At 38.6% G+C, this 12,079-nt stretch overlaps 1 protein-coding gene across 1 annotated transcript in view; it reads left to right on the top strand.

Moving 5' to 3' along the window:
* ZFAT (zinc finger and AT-hook domain containing) overlaps positions 1 to 12,079 on the top strand; it is a 77,002-nt gene that overhangs the window by 27,771 nt on the left and 37,152 nt on the right. The window contains exons 5-7 of the mRNA XM_030971913.1: positions 5,715 to 5,865; positions 6,144 to 7,612; positions 8,790 to 9,022. Of these exons, the coding sequence (XP_030827773.1) occupies positions 5,715 to 5,865; positions 6,144 to 7,612; positions 8,790 to 9,022 (1,853 nt within the window). The remainder of the gene's footprint in view (positions 1 to 5,714; positions 5,866 to 6,143; positions 7,613 to 8,789; positions 9,023 to 12,079) is intronic.

Raw genomic sequence — 12,079 nt, 5'->3', positions numbered from 1 at the left:
GGTTAGATGGGGCTTTGAGCAGTCTGGTCTAGTGGAAGGTGGCTCTGCTCACAGCAGACAGGTTGGAATTAAATGACCTTTGAGGTCCCTTCCTACCCAAACCTCTCCATGGTTTTATAACTGGAGGGATGTGGAGACCTTCAGGAGAAGGAGTGCTGAGTTCCTGAGCACACCAAGGCATCAGATCAAACACAGGACAGTTTTTTGTAAGCATCACAATTAAGAGAGGGAATAACTACAATTATATGCACTTCTGAAAATTGTTTTGAATGGCAGACACTTTTTTTAAGTCTGTTTTTAAGAAAAAGTGAATAAATTTGTCCAAATATTCCATCTTCTGGGTGTTTAATGTCTTTTGTTTCCCATGTTTAAATTCTGTAAATTATCAAGGTGTCAAAAACCAATTTATTATTCATGCTCAGTTAGTTTGATTCAGGAGAGATGTGAACATTTAAATTACTGGTTTATGTAAATTCTGTAATATTTTAAAGACTCAGCTTGTTACTAGGAGATTAGTTTTAAGTTCCTGTGAAGATGGTTAGTGGTAGATTATTTTTCTGTTTATTTGTTTTCAAGAAATTCGAAGTAATGAAATATTCAGTTTCTTGAGAATAATTAATTTTGGTTTTCTAAAGGAGTTGGATTTTTTTCCTGCTACAAATTCGTAATACAACACCATGAAGGCTTTTCTCTGCCTGATTTCCACTGTCCATAAAAGTCCACCTGAGTTCTCATGCCTGTCTTGGACAGGAGTCTGCTAAGGAAGGCAGGAGCCTCCCCTGAAATGGAGAATGTAAACCCTCTCCACTCCTCTGAATTGCTATAATTTTAAATTAAGGGGCTCTCAGGCAAAAATATGGGAGCAGGAAATAACAGTTCTTTAATAGGGAAGAAAAAGAAATAAAATAAACAATGCAGTCCACTAGAACAACACTGACAGAGTCAGAACCCAACCTGACAGCCTGTTGGTCAGGGTGTTGGTGGTAGTCCAATTGAAAATGTGGCTGCAGTCCTCTGAAGTATCAGGTGTGGTTCTGTTGGAGCAAGAAGGATCTGTAGAGAAGGATGTATTCTTTCCTCTGAAGATCCAATGGAGGAAGAGGCAGCTGCTGTTCCTCTGGGGAATCCCATGGAGAAAAGCCATGCTGGTGTTCCAGAATCTCAGAGTGTATCTGGGTAGCAATGCTTGGCTCCTCCCTCTGGGAGGAGCATCTCACAATGGGATGTTATACTTCTTATCAGTCATGCAGTGATATTCAATAGTCTGTTATCAGCAGAGGTCCCCTCCCGAGGAAGGTGTGAATGTGGTCGCTCAAAGAGAGAGATAAGGCAAACTGCCCACTTGACAAGGTAATCAGCCATACAGATGGTAACGGAAAACATCTTGCATGCAATCTTCGACAATGCCACAGTGTGAGAGGATTCTATCTGTAATCTATGAACACAGCTCTTTCTTCCATTGAAGTTTTTGGGCAGTGGGGAAGAAGTGGAAGAATATAATTTTGCTTTTGGGACTGATTTAGTTTAACTGGTGGCAGTCTTTTTAAATGATAGCAGTTTTTTTAAAGAAAATTTCTGTTCTGTAGCTCACGGAATGATGGTTGTGAGTTTATGACACATCTGAATGGATTTAATATCAGGCAAAATGATCCTCCTAGGGAAAGGAGGAGGACTGGGACTGCCCCTTTTCAAAGTATCTTGGTCAGTAAATACAGACTGATGTCACAAGCAAGTGCTGTCCTCCAGCACTTCTCCAGCTTTCTGTCCTTTGAATCCAGCTTCTCCAGCTTTCTGTCCTTTGTGCCTGTTGATACACTTCTGTAGTGAAATACACTAGAAAATTAATAATGTATTTGCAGGAGAGATTTTAGGCAGATCCCCTCTCTAACCCTATTCATGAACTCCTGTGCTGGTACTTTTCAGGCATCACCAACATGTAGTTGAATGGAGGGCCAGAGAAAAGATGCTATCCTTATGCTGACTTACAACAAACATTGAATTAGGCAAGGTTAGGAAAATGAAACCTTGCACTTCTGAATGTGAGCAGGTGTTCATGTTGTTGTGGGTTTACAGATGGATTTAGCTCAGCCAATTTAATGTCCAGCTCTGGTGAAAGGGGGACTCTTCATCCTCCTATACACGGGTCTGCATTTCTATTTTTGTCTAAATTAAAATGGGTTCAATCTCAGGGTGACCTAACCTACACAAATGTTAAATGGTCCGTTTGCTTTTTTTTTAGCTTTGTTTTGAGGGTTAGAGATAGCTTTGCATGGAGAGCTTTGGCATTATGGGTAGAGTTGGTTTCTGATGACTTTGAGAACTGTGTTCCTATGGATCACACACATTTGGAGCTCATTTCACAGGATATTGTGGAAGCTGGAAAAACACATTCCTTCAAAACGAGATTGTAAGAAAAAAATATTCACTTCATATCCATAGCACATTGTTTTAACTCTACAGACCAGAATTATGGTCTGTACAGTTAAAATCTGTTATATATACCTACATTATGAAGATTTTTTTTTATACTTCAGCTAAAGTCCTTTTTTAAAACAAAAAATGTTGGTCTAAAGGCAGCATGCAACATCTCTATAGGAAAGGAAAAAGACACTTATTGTGTAAAGTCTCATGGATTCTGACAGTTGTTTGCATTAGATTATCATATTTAATATGTATCGATTAATTTGTCTAAGTCCCATCTTGAATGCATTTATATTTTCAGTCTCTGTGACATTATGCAGTAATTGTTCCGTAACTTAATTAAATGTGGGGTGAAAGTGCATATTCCTTTAGTTTGTCTGCATTGAACTGTGTTTTGTGGGTTGCAAGATAATGATTATTCACACTTTTTTTTTCCACAATATTGCTTATTACAGAGTTTTTTCTGATATTTCACTTTCAGTTACCTCTTTTCCAAGCTGAAGGCCTCCAAATTCTCTATCCCTTTCCCAAACAAAATACTTCTGATTTTGTCTTTGTTACTGTTTTCTGAAGTTCTCATTTATCCTTTTTTTGTGATCTGTACTTGAAACCTTAGGGCATTTGCAGAATTTAGTTGAATTAATAGGAATTAGGTTGATGTTCTTTCCTGGTCTATTTCTGATCCATTCCTAATAATTCCATTACCTTTTAGACTGTTGATAAGTATTGGAGATCTCTGTAGTGAAGGTCAGGCTGTTTTTCTAAGGGACAGACTGTAAGACACTGGAGGCCATCTCTGAGTTTGAGGCAGAGATGAGGCTCACTGGGTAATGCTTATCTGTAGAAGCTGCTGTCAGAATGCCATGAAGAACTCAAAACTTATTCTTCTGAAGGCAGATTTACTTAGGTGATATTGACTGAAAAAGAGGAAAGCAAAAGGCATAAATAAAGTCTAGTAAACTAAAGTCGATTCTGCCTTTAAAATGGAGATATGATAGTGCTGGAGGAAGGATTTTTGCAAAAGAAATTATCAGTACAGTAAACTTCTTTTTTTTTTACCCTGATATTTATATGCTTTGACTTCTTGAAATGATTGCCTAGGGAAGCAGGAAAACCTTTATCTTCCTTATTGGCATTTGATGTTTTAAATAAAAAATAAGACCTTGCATGTGTTTGCCTTGTTCTTAGGCATTTCCCTAACCCGAATACCGAGGGCATTCTTTTGGGATTTGGGAGATGTGGTGGCTAGGCTGGGTAGAGCCTAGAAACCAATTTTCTCACTTCCTGGGCATATGCTGTAGTCATTAGTTTGTGATCTAGTGGTGATTGCAGTGGCTGTTGGTCTGTTGGTACCCTCAGTCAGCATCCCAAGAGGATGGAGTCATCTAATAATTCTGAATGCTTCCCTGTCTTCCAAGGGTGGGAAGTAGCAACGTCCCACTAGGGGACATGATTGCCTTTTGTGAGCAGGTACTTCATCAGCATGACTGAAAATCTGAATCTCCCTCTTCAAGTTTTTAAAGACATTTGTCTTTCTGTGAAATGCATAGGTAATTTAGAGGCAGTAACATGAGGATAACCTTGGAGAATTCTGCTCACTCAAAGTATGCAAAATACTGGTGAGTTAGTATTTATCTAGTGAGTATATATTCAGTTCATCCGTTTAGGTGATTAAATTTTTATAGTGGTAGTATGAAAGTCTATTAAACAGTTTGGCAGTCCTTTTAGAAAATGCTCAAACATCCTGAAATGCAGAAGGGCACAGAGGAGAGTTAGTGTGGCGCATTTAATGAGAATCTTTGTCTCACAGTCAAGAAATGGGAGGCCTAGAAGAGGCAATCATGCATATAAAGCAGTTTAAGACCTATTTTCTTTTAACTGAGTCACTCTAAATATAGAATTTGCTTCTATTTTAAGTATTGAAGTATCAGAACACTTTTCTGGTGTCTGATGTCTATTCCGTTACCTTTGTACTGAACCCACAGACTGAGCCATGGCCCCTGTGCTGTAATGACAAGGTCCCATCTCACTGGGACAGTGCAATTTGGGAGATGAAATCCTGTGGACAACCTGACATTTTTGGGAAAGGGAAGAACAGGAAGAATAGAAGCTGTAATATTCTGGTAATGTTTAGGGTGAAAACTTGGAAGATCAGTTCTCTTGAACCTGCAGAATCTCTAGTACAGAACTGAAAGCATTATTAAAAAAAAGTACTCCAAAAAAGCTAGTTTTAGATGAAACCAGTTTAGTGAGCACCAGAGTTATTGCAGTTTAGTTATTCTGTTTAGTTATAGAGCTGCCTGATGTCCAGTTTGATAGGAAAAGCTTCAATAGCATTAGGTGCTCCCATATGGCCGCTTCTCAAAATATCTGAATTTCCCACTAAAATCACTCTGAAGGACCCACAGAATCTGTTTTTCTCCTTGTTGTCTACAGCGCTTCTTTCCTCCATGTCCTCCTAGACTCCTCACTAAGTCTTTCACACCTGTTGTTGGGTAACTCCCACTGTGCTTTCAGAGAGTTTATGTTAGTGCTGCCTATATTTTGTAAATAATATTTTCAGGAATCTGGGCTAAATGCATTCAGTAGAGCCCCTTCTGCTCCCAGTGGAGAGTGAGGCGTACACATGGAGCACAGAATGAGTTGGAAAGGCTCCACAAAGACTGAGTCCATCTCCTGGCCCAGCACAGGACAGCCCCAAGAATCACACTATGTGCCTGAGAGCATTGTCCAAACACTTTTTGGGCTCTGTCAGGCTTGGAGCTGTGACTACTGCCCTGGGAAGCCTGTTCCAAACATATTATTTTATTCTGGGGGATGGCAATATGCCCCAAAATATAAGGACTTTAAGGAAAACATGTACATAGCTTTAAATATAGACTTAATTGTCCTTTAGACTAAACTTTTCCCCAGCCTTATTTGTGGAACTGATTGAACAGCTCGATGTATCTTTTCAAACAATGTGGTATAAAGCAGAAACAGAAAAATTCAAATTTTATTTAGAAGATTTACAATCTTTTGAAGGTGGAAATATTTGGATGTAGGATCTCCTTGTAGCAGGCATCAATCACTGTAAATAAGGCTCTGAGCTATCAGTCCTGGCAAGTTATTTAAGCAGAACTGTGGTGTAAGTACTGATGGATTCTGGAAGTGTATCCATCATTAACAATAGAAAGAAAAACAGTCAACTAATGATAACAGAGTTTCTTGTTTAATTTACACTTTTATGTTATAGACAATGCATGTTTCTAGTGTGAAATTTTTGATGAGCTTCGTTTCATTCTTCCCTTTAGGAGCCAGAAAAATTGTTCCTCTTGAGGCTTCTCCTCATGAAAGTGACCCCAAAACTCCAGACACAACAGTCCAAGACCCATCACAACGAAAAGGATATCAAGAATATGCCATTCAGCAAACCCCATATGAACAGGCAATGAAAACAAGCAGGTAGTTTTAAAGTACTTATATTTGTGTTCATGCAAAATATGAATGAAGTGCTTCCATCCATTTTCATGAAACTGGGGTATTTTTCTGAGACCTTTAAATAAAGGAAGAGCTGAAAATTAACTATGAATAAGCTGTATAATTTAAAATGTCTTTGGAGAATACATTTTTTTTTTTAAACTAAGCATTTCTGTCCATTATGAATGTCTAGAGAAATTTCAACACATTATGTTACCAAGGTTCACTACTGTAAATATAACTTCTTGTTTGGGTTTTTTTAGGTTAGGTCCAACTCAACTGAAAATTTTTACATGTGAATACTGTAACAAGGTGTTCAAATTTAAACACTCCCTCCAAGCACATCTGAGGATTCATACAAATGAGAAACCTTACAAGTGTTCTTACTGCAGTTATGCCAGTGCCATCAAAGCCAACCTGAACGTTCACCTGCGGAAGCACACGGGGGAGAAGTTCAGCTGTGATTATTGCACCTTCACCTGTCTCAGCAAAGGCCACCTCAAAGTCCACATCGAAAGGGTTCACAAGAAGATTAAGCAGCACTGTCGTTTCTGCAAAAAGAAATACTCAGATGTTAAAAATTTGATCAAGCATATGAAGGAGACCCACGACCTTCAAGACAAAAAGGTGAAAGATGTTTTCGATGAGCTTCGCTTGATGACACGAGAGGGCAAAAGGCAGCTTCTCTATGACTGCCATATTTGTGAGCGTAAATTCAAAAATGAGCTGGACCGAGACCGCCACATGCTCGTTCATGGTGATGAAAGACCCTTTGCTTGTGAGCTCTGTGGCCATGGAGCCACTAAATACCAAGCCCTTGAGCTTCATGTTCGAAAGCACCCTTTTGTGTACGTGTGTTCTGTGTGCCTGAAGAAGTTTGTCAGTTCTGTGAGGCTCCGTGCTCACATCAAAGATGTGCACGCAGATCTGCAGGAGGATTTTGTTTTTGATAGCTCCATCAACCAAAGCTTCTGCCTGCTTGAGCCAGGAGGTGATATCCAGCCAGAAGCCCTTGGTGAACAGCAGACACAAACTGCAGGCGAATCGACTGTCACAAGTAGTGATGCTGTTAACACCCCACAGCCATCTGCTTCTAAAGGTGAATCAGCAGCTGCAGATGTAAACCATGATGGTCAGCATAATGGTGATGTAAAACTTGATGCAGTCCTTTCCTTAGAATTAGAAAATCCTCTGGTGAAGAATGTAGCAGAGACACTTTGTCAGACAACAGATGTAGCAGTCCCAGACATTCAGCCCTGTGTAACATCAGATTGCTTCCTACTGAAAAATGGTACTGCTGGCCCTGAGGAGTTTAAAGGTTCTCCTCCAAATGAAGAGGAAGTTGCTCAATGCAGTTCTGTAAATGAGCAGGGTGAAGAAATTAATCTTTTACTATCTGAAGACAAAAGTTTAGATGTGAGTCAGAACAACACAATGACTGAGAACCTTCCAGTTCTTGAAGAGACAATCCAGTCTGTTCCTCCTGGAGAATCAGAAACAAGCAATATACCCATTCAAAATTCAGCAGAACCCACAGACCCTTTGGCAGCAGCAGAAGCTGGTGCAGCCACCAGCCCACAAGCAGCCTCTTCTAACACAGCCTCAGCCAGTGGGGGGAATGGATCCGTGGCCTTCATGCAGATCCTGGACAGCTTGCAGAAGAGACAAATGAACACTGAGCTGCGGGAGAGGATAAGGAAGGTTTATGGAGACTTGGAATGTGAATACTGTGGTAAGGAGCAGTGGAATTATATTTGGGGTTTTTAAAATCTTATGCAGTGGGCAATGTTTCTCCTGCTCCTCCAGTTTACAGTGATGTAATTGTATATCTTTGCAGCAGCTCTAATTCTGTAGTTCAGTATGGATTCTGGGGTCCAGTGGGATTTATTTTTTACTGTAAATATAATGTGAAATGAGTCAAATCTCTTCAAAAAACTCATTAGTAGAGTATAGCAAAGCAGTACATTGCAAGGCTCAATTATCTGTTGATGTGAAATTTATTAGAATTTGATTATTTCTGTCCACATGCATCTCCCCAGGTCACAACTTTCACTGGGGCCAAGCACAGCAGATTTAGGCATGTGATCAGCATTAGTTCAGTCCATGCTTTAATGCTTGAGCTTCATTATCAGCTCAATACAAAATCCAGTTTTTTTCATACAGTGTAGGAGGATGTATAGTAATATACATTCTGTACAACAGAAACATAGATACTGGCATAATTTTGTGTCTTGTTTTGAATCAGGTTCTTTGAAATGAAAATTTTAATTACATGGTATCAGATCAAGACTATCCTGACTGTAATTGTTTGGGTTTTTTGTGGAAGTGGGAATAACACACCATTCCCACTTACTCTAACTGAAAATGTTTGTGTTTACATAACTGGAAAGGAAGCAATTCAGGATGTATTTTGTAGCTTTCATTCTTGAAAAGGGAAAGGAACCAAAGTCTGAAAAAACAAGTTTTTGAGACATCGTGTAATATTGTACTTTAGATGAATTGCTCTGAACTTTTTGTGCCATTATGCCAAAAGGCTTTTAAGAAGGAGTAAGATGAAAGAAAGTAACAAAAAATATTTTGACAATCTTCTTTAGTGTTCAGTTGCATTCAGATTCTTTGCATAAGAGAACAGAGGTAAAGGACTTTTTCTTTAGGAAAAAGATCATTGATATGTACTGAAGTGGCCCTTGTTAGGCTGTTTCAGGACATATAACATGATCTTCTTAGGCAGAGGTCGATTTGTAAACATATTTTCAGTAGTGAAGGGTCTGTAGACAAGTTTTCATCAAAGAGAAAAGGGACAGGATTCAAACAGTGTGTTTTATCCTAAAAGAAAATTGGTTATTTTTTTGAATGTTCACTAACAATTGTTTAGGAATTACTTTCTTCATGTCTAATTTGATTTTTAGGCAAGTTGTTTTGGTACCAGGTGCACTATGACATGCATGTCCGAACACACACTCGAGAACATTTATATTACTGCTCCCAGTGCAATTATTCTTCCATCACCAAGAACTGCCTTAAGCGTCATGTCATCCAGAAACACAGCAATATTTTGCTGAAATGTCCCACAGAACATTGTGACTACTCCACTCCAGACAAATACAAACTCCAGGCACACCTTAAAGTTCACTCAGATCTGGTGAGTAGCAAACCAAATGTGTGTTTGTCTGAATTCAGTGTCTTCTTCAGCATTTGTAATTCTGTGGCAATACTTGAAGACATAGCTCAGGGTTCTAACCTGTGTGTTCTCTGCACACTTCTGGGAATACCTGACTTAGAGTTACTGGATATTTGGACCTTCTCAGAGCTGTTTCCACAGGAGTATGTCTGTATCCATTTTCTCTCTTTGGTTTCCCCAGTATTTTCAGATCCTTTGAGCAAGTAGAATAAAGTTGGTACTATTGTTACATTACTTCATTCTGTGAACCTGAATTCCCTTCCTTCATAAATAAATGACTCGTGTAAAATGGAAATATGTTCTTCTTAATTACTACAGACACAAGATATTTAAGTTGTTAAAAAGGATTTTTTACTAGTTTCTTGAACATCTAACATTTTCTGTTGTGTTAACAAACACAGAGAGATCTCATTTTAAATGTTCCCGTCTTGTTCAGAAAGCCCTCAGAGTGCCATGTGCTAAAACCAGGTCTTGATAGGCTATTGGTCAGTATTTCCAACAGCTGAATTTACTTTAATGGTATTTGGAACAGAACTCATACTCTTCTTAAGCAGCTACTTCTGAAGAACTTTAAAACCAAACAGAAGAGATGATGCTAAAAGGAAAAATTTCTCCCCTTGTGTTCTCCCCTTCTATAAATATTTGAAATGGAATCTGAATTTGTTGTGAAAGGTGCAGAAAATCCACATAATAGACATTCTTTTTGGATGTTTTTGAATTCATGATGTTTACAATGCCCATGTGATAGCAAAAATCTGTGTAATTGATATCTAAGAACACTTAAGACAAAAAAGTCTACAATTAGCTCTCCTTATATCCTTCCATAAGTACCTGGTTTTCAAGTGTGATGAATGTCCAGCAGCTCCCACCAGGAACATCATTTTCTATCAATTCTAAATAGAACTGAGAAAATGGATTTCATAATTAAAAGCATTGTGATAGCACGATCTTTCAGAAGCATGCTTACTGATGCTTACTGTCAAATATATTCATTTAAATGGATTGAAAAATTCATGTATTAGAATTTACTTAGTAGCTGAATTTGGCAATTCTCATATTGATCTTTGTGCCCACTGCTTGGTATATTTACTCTATGCATATCTCAGTGAAAAGGACCACTTCTTCAAAAATATATCTATGCACGTTAAATGTGGAAATCTACTTTAATTTTAATTTGAAAAATTAATTCTTAATAAATTTTAAAATTTAAACTTCTCTGGAGACAGAAGATCTTGACATCTCAGTTCAGTTCTTTGTGTGGATGGGTATCCTGCATCAGCTCCTTGCTGGCTGCATTTCAGCTGGATCCCTGCATTATTTGTAGAAGATAAATGATGGATATTGAAAAGCAGCTTTCCCTTCATCCTTGTATAGATCACTGTATAGACACCCATTTTACTCTCTGTGCAGCACCCGAGTCTTGCACTGAATTTGGGGTTGGTTATTCCCTGGCAGATGATGATGGGGAGTGTGAATGTGCTGCCTCTTGCCTTCTGTGTTTGCTACACATTTTTGTTACAGGGAAGATTTTTATTTTTGAAACCAGGGAATTGAAGCATGGCTTGATTCTGATTTTCAGTACTCATCTTTTGCTCTAAGGGCTTTTATTGTAGATTTTTGGTGTTTATTGGCATTTATTGAGCTCCTCCAAAGTTCAAACTCTGACATGACCAATCACTTCAGTGTCATGGGACCTAGGAAAGGGCTGGGCAGTTTGAAATTGCTTCAGTACAATTATATATTATGAATGAGCTCATGGTAACATTAAAGGGCAAGGTGTGGAATTAAACAATGCTGAAGTAGGTACCAGAGTTTGTTTACAACCCCCAGTGGCTTTTGCCATGCTTGCTGTGCCGAGCAGATAAACATCACAGAGAGGTTTGTCTCTGAACATATTTTAAGTCTATGTATGTAATTGATACTGCAACATTAGCACCTCTATAAAACTGCAGTTCAGACCCAGAGCCATCACCTGTTATTAGGTGCTTGCATCTACTTTGATGCACATTTTGGGATGTAAATTATTCTTGTCTTTGGAAGGATGCTTAGAAATTCCATTATGCTGTTGACCTTTCATGTAATAGTGTAGCTGTTGGTAGGATGTGAGATGCTCAAGCTCTGATTGCTTATTTGCCCTTGCTGAGGAGAGTAAATTTTCATATGGTCACTGTTCTGGCTGTGTTAGCTCTTCCCCTGGAGCAGTGCTGCTGAGCAGTCAAGAATGCAAGGTACTGCAAAGGGAAGCAGTTAACAAAAACATCTCTGGTCTAATGATCAGGCACACTGTTGGAAAGCAGCTTTTGCTCTTAGTCCTCACTTTTATAATGAATGTCAGCTTGGCATTTGTTTTTACTAAAGTTATTTCACCAAAAAATGCTTAAGTGCTGTATGCAGCTGCTTGTCGTTTTGTGAGCTGAGTTCTGCTTTTTGCCAGACTTCAGAAAAATCTGTCTAAACATCTGCATGTTTTTCTGTAGCCTCCTTCACATGTGTGCACAGCTGTCTCCTAAGTACATCACATCCTTTTAGATGAGTTGCATTTTAAAGGGACATCAGTTTAATGCAGGAATCTTTTGGGAAAATATTTCTTTGAACATCATGACAACTGTGGTGGAGATTTCTGGAGGTCTTCACTCCTCAGAAGCGTAACTTGGGGGTCTAATTCTGATCCCATGGGTGTTAGAAATTAAATTTCTGTTGATCTGGATAGATATGGGAGCAGGCTTTGGTCCTCTATTCCTCTACAAAATTATGCAATCAAATGTTGTGTTAATTGAGTTGTGGGAGCATTTCCTGGAGATATTCTGTGAGTACCAATATTTAGTAGAGGGGTTTAATTTTTATTTTTGTGACTGTATACTTGTGTACCTACCCCTTGAATTATTTTGAAACACGTGCCTCAGAGAAATAAAATTCTCTTCAGAGCACTCTAAATGGGTAATGCAATGTAGCTGATGCTTTCTTAGCACAATTTTAATTCATTTATATAAAGAGAAATGCATTGTGATTATTATGTAA

Source organism: Camarhynchus parvulus, chromosome 2 (assembly GCF_901933205.1).
Source record: "Camarhynchus parvulus chromosome 2, STF_HiC, whole genome shotgun sequence".
Classification (NCBI taxonomy): Eukaryota; Metazoa; Chordata; class Aves; order Passeriformes; family Thraupidae; genus Camarhynchus; species Camarhynchus parvulus.
The sequence above is the reverse complement of the archived record's forward strand: the minus strand, read 5'-3'. Positions and strand labels throughout refer to the sequence as shown.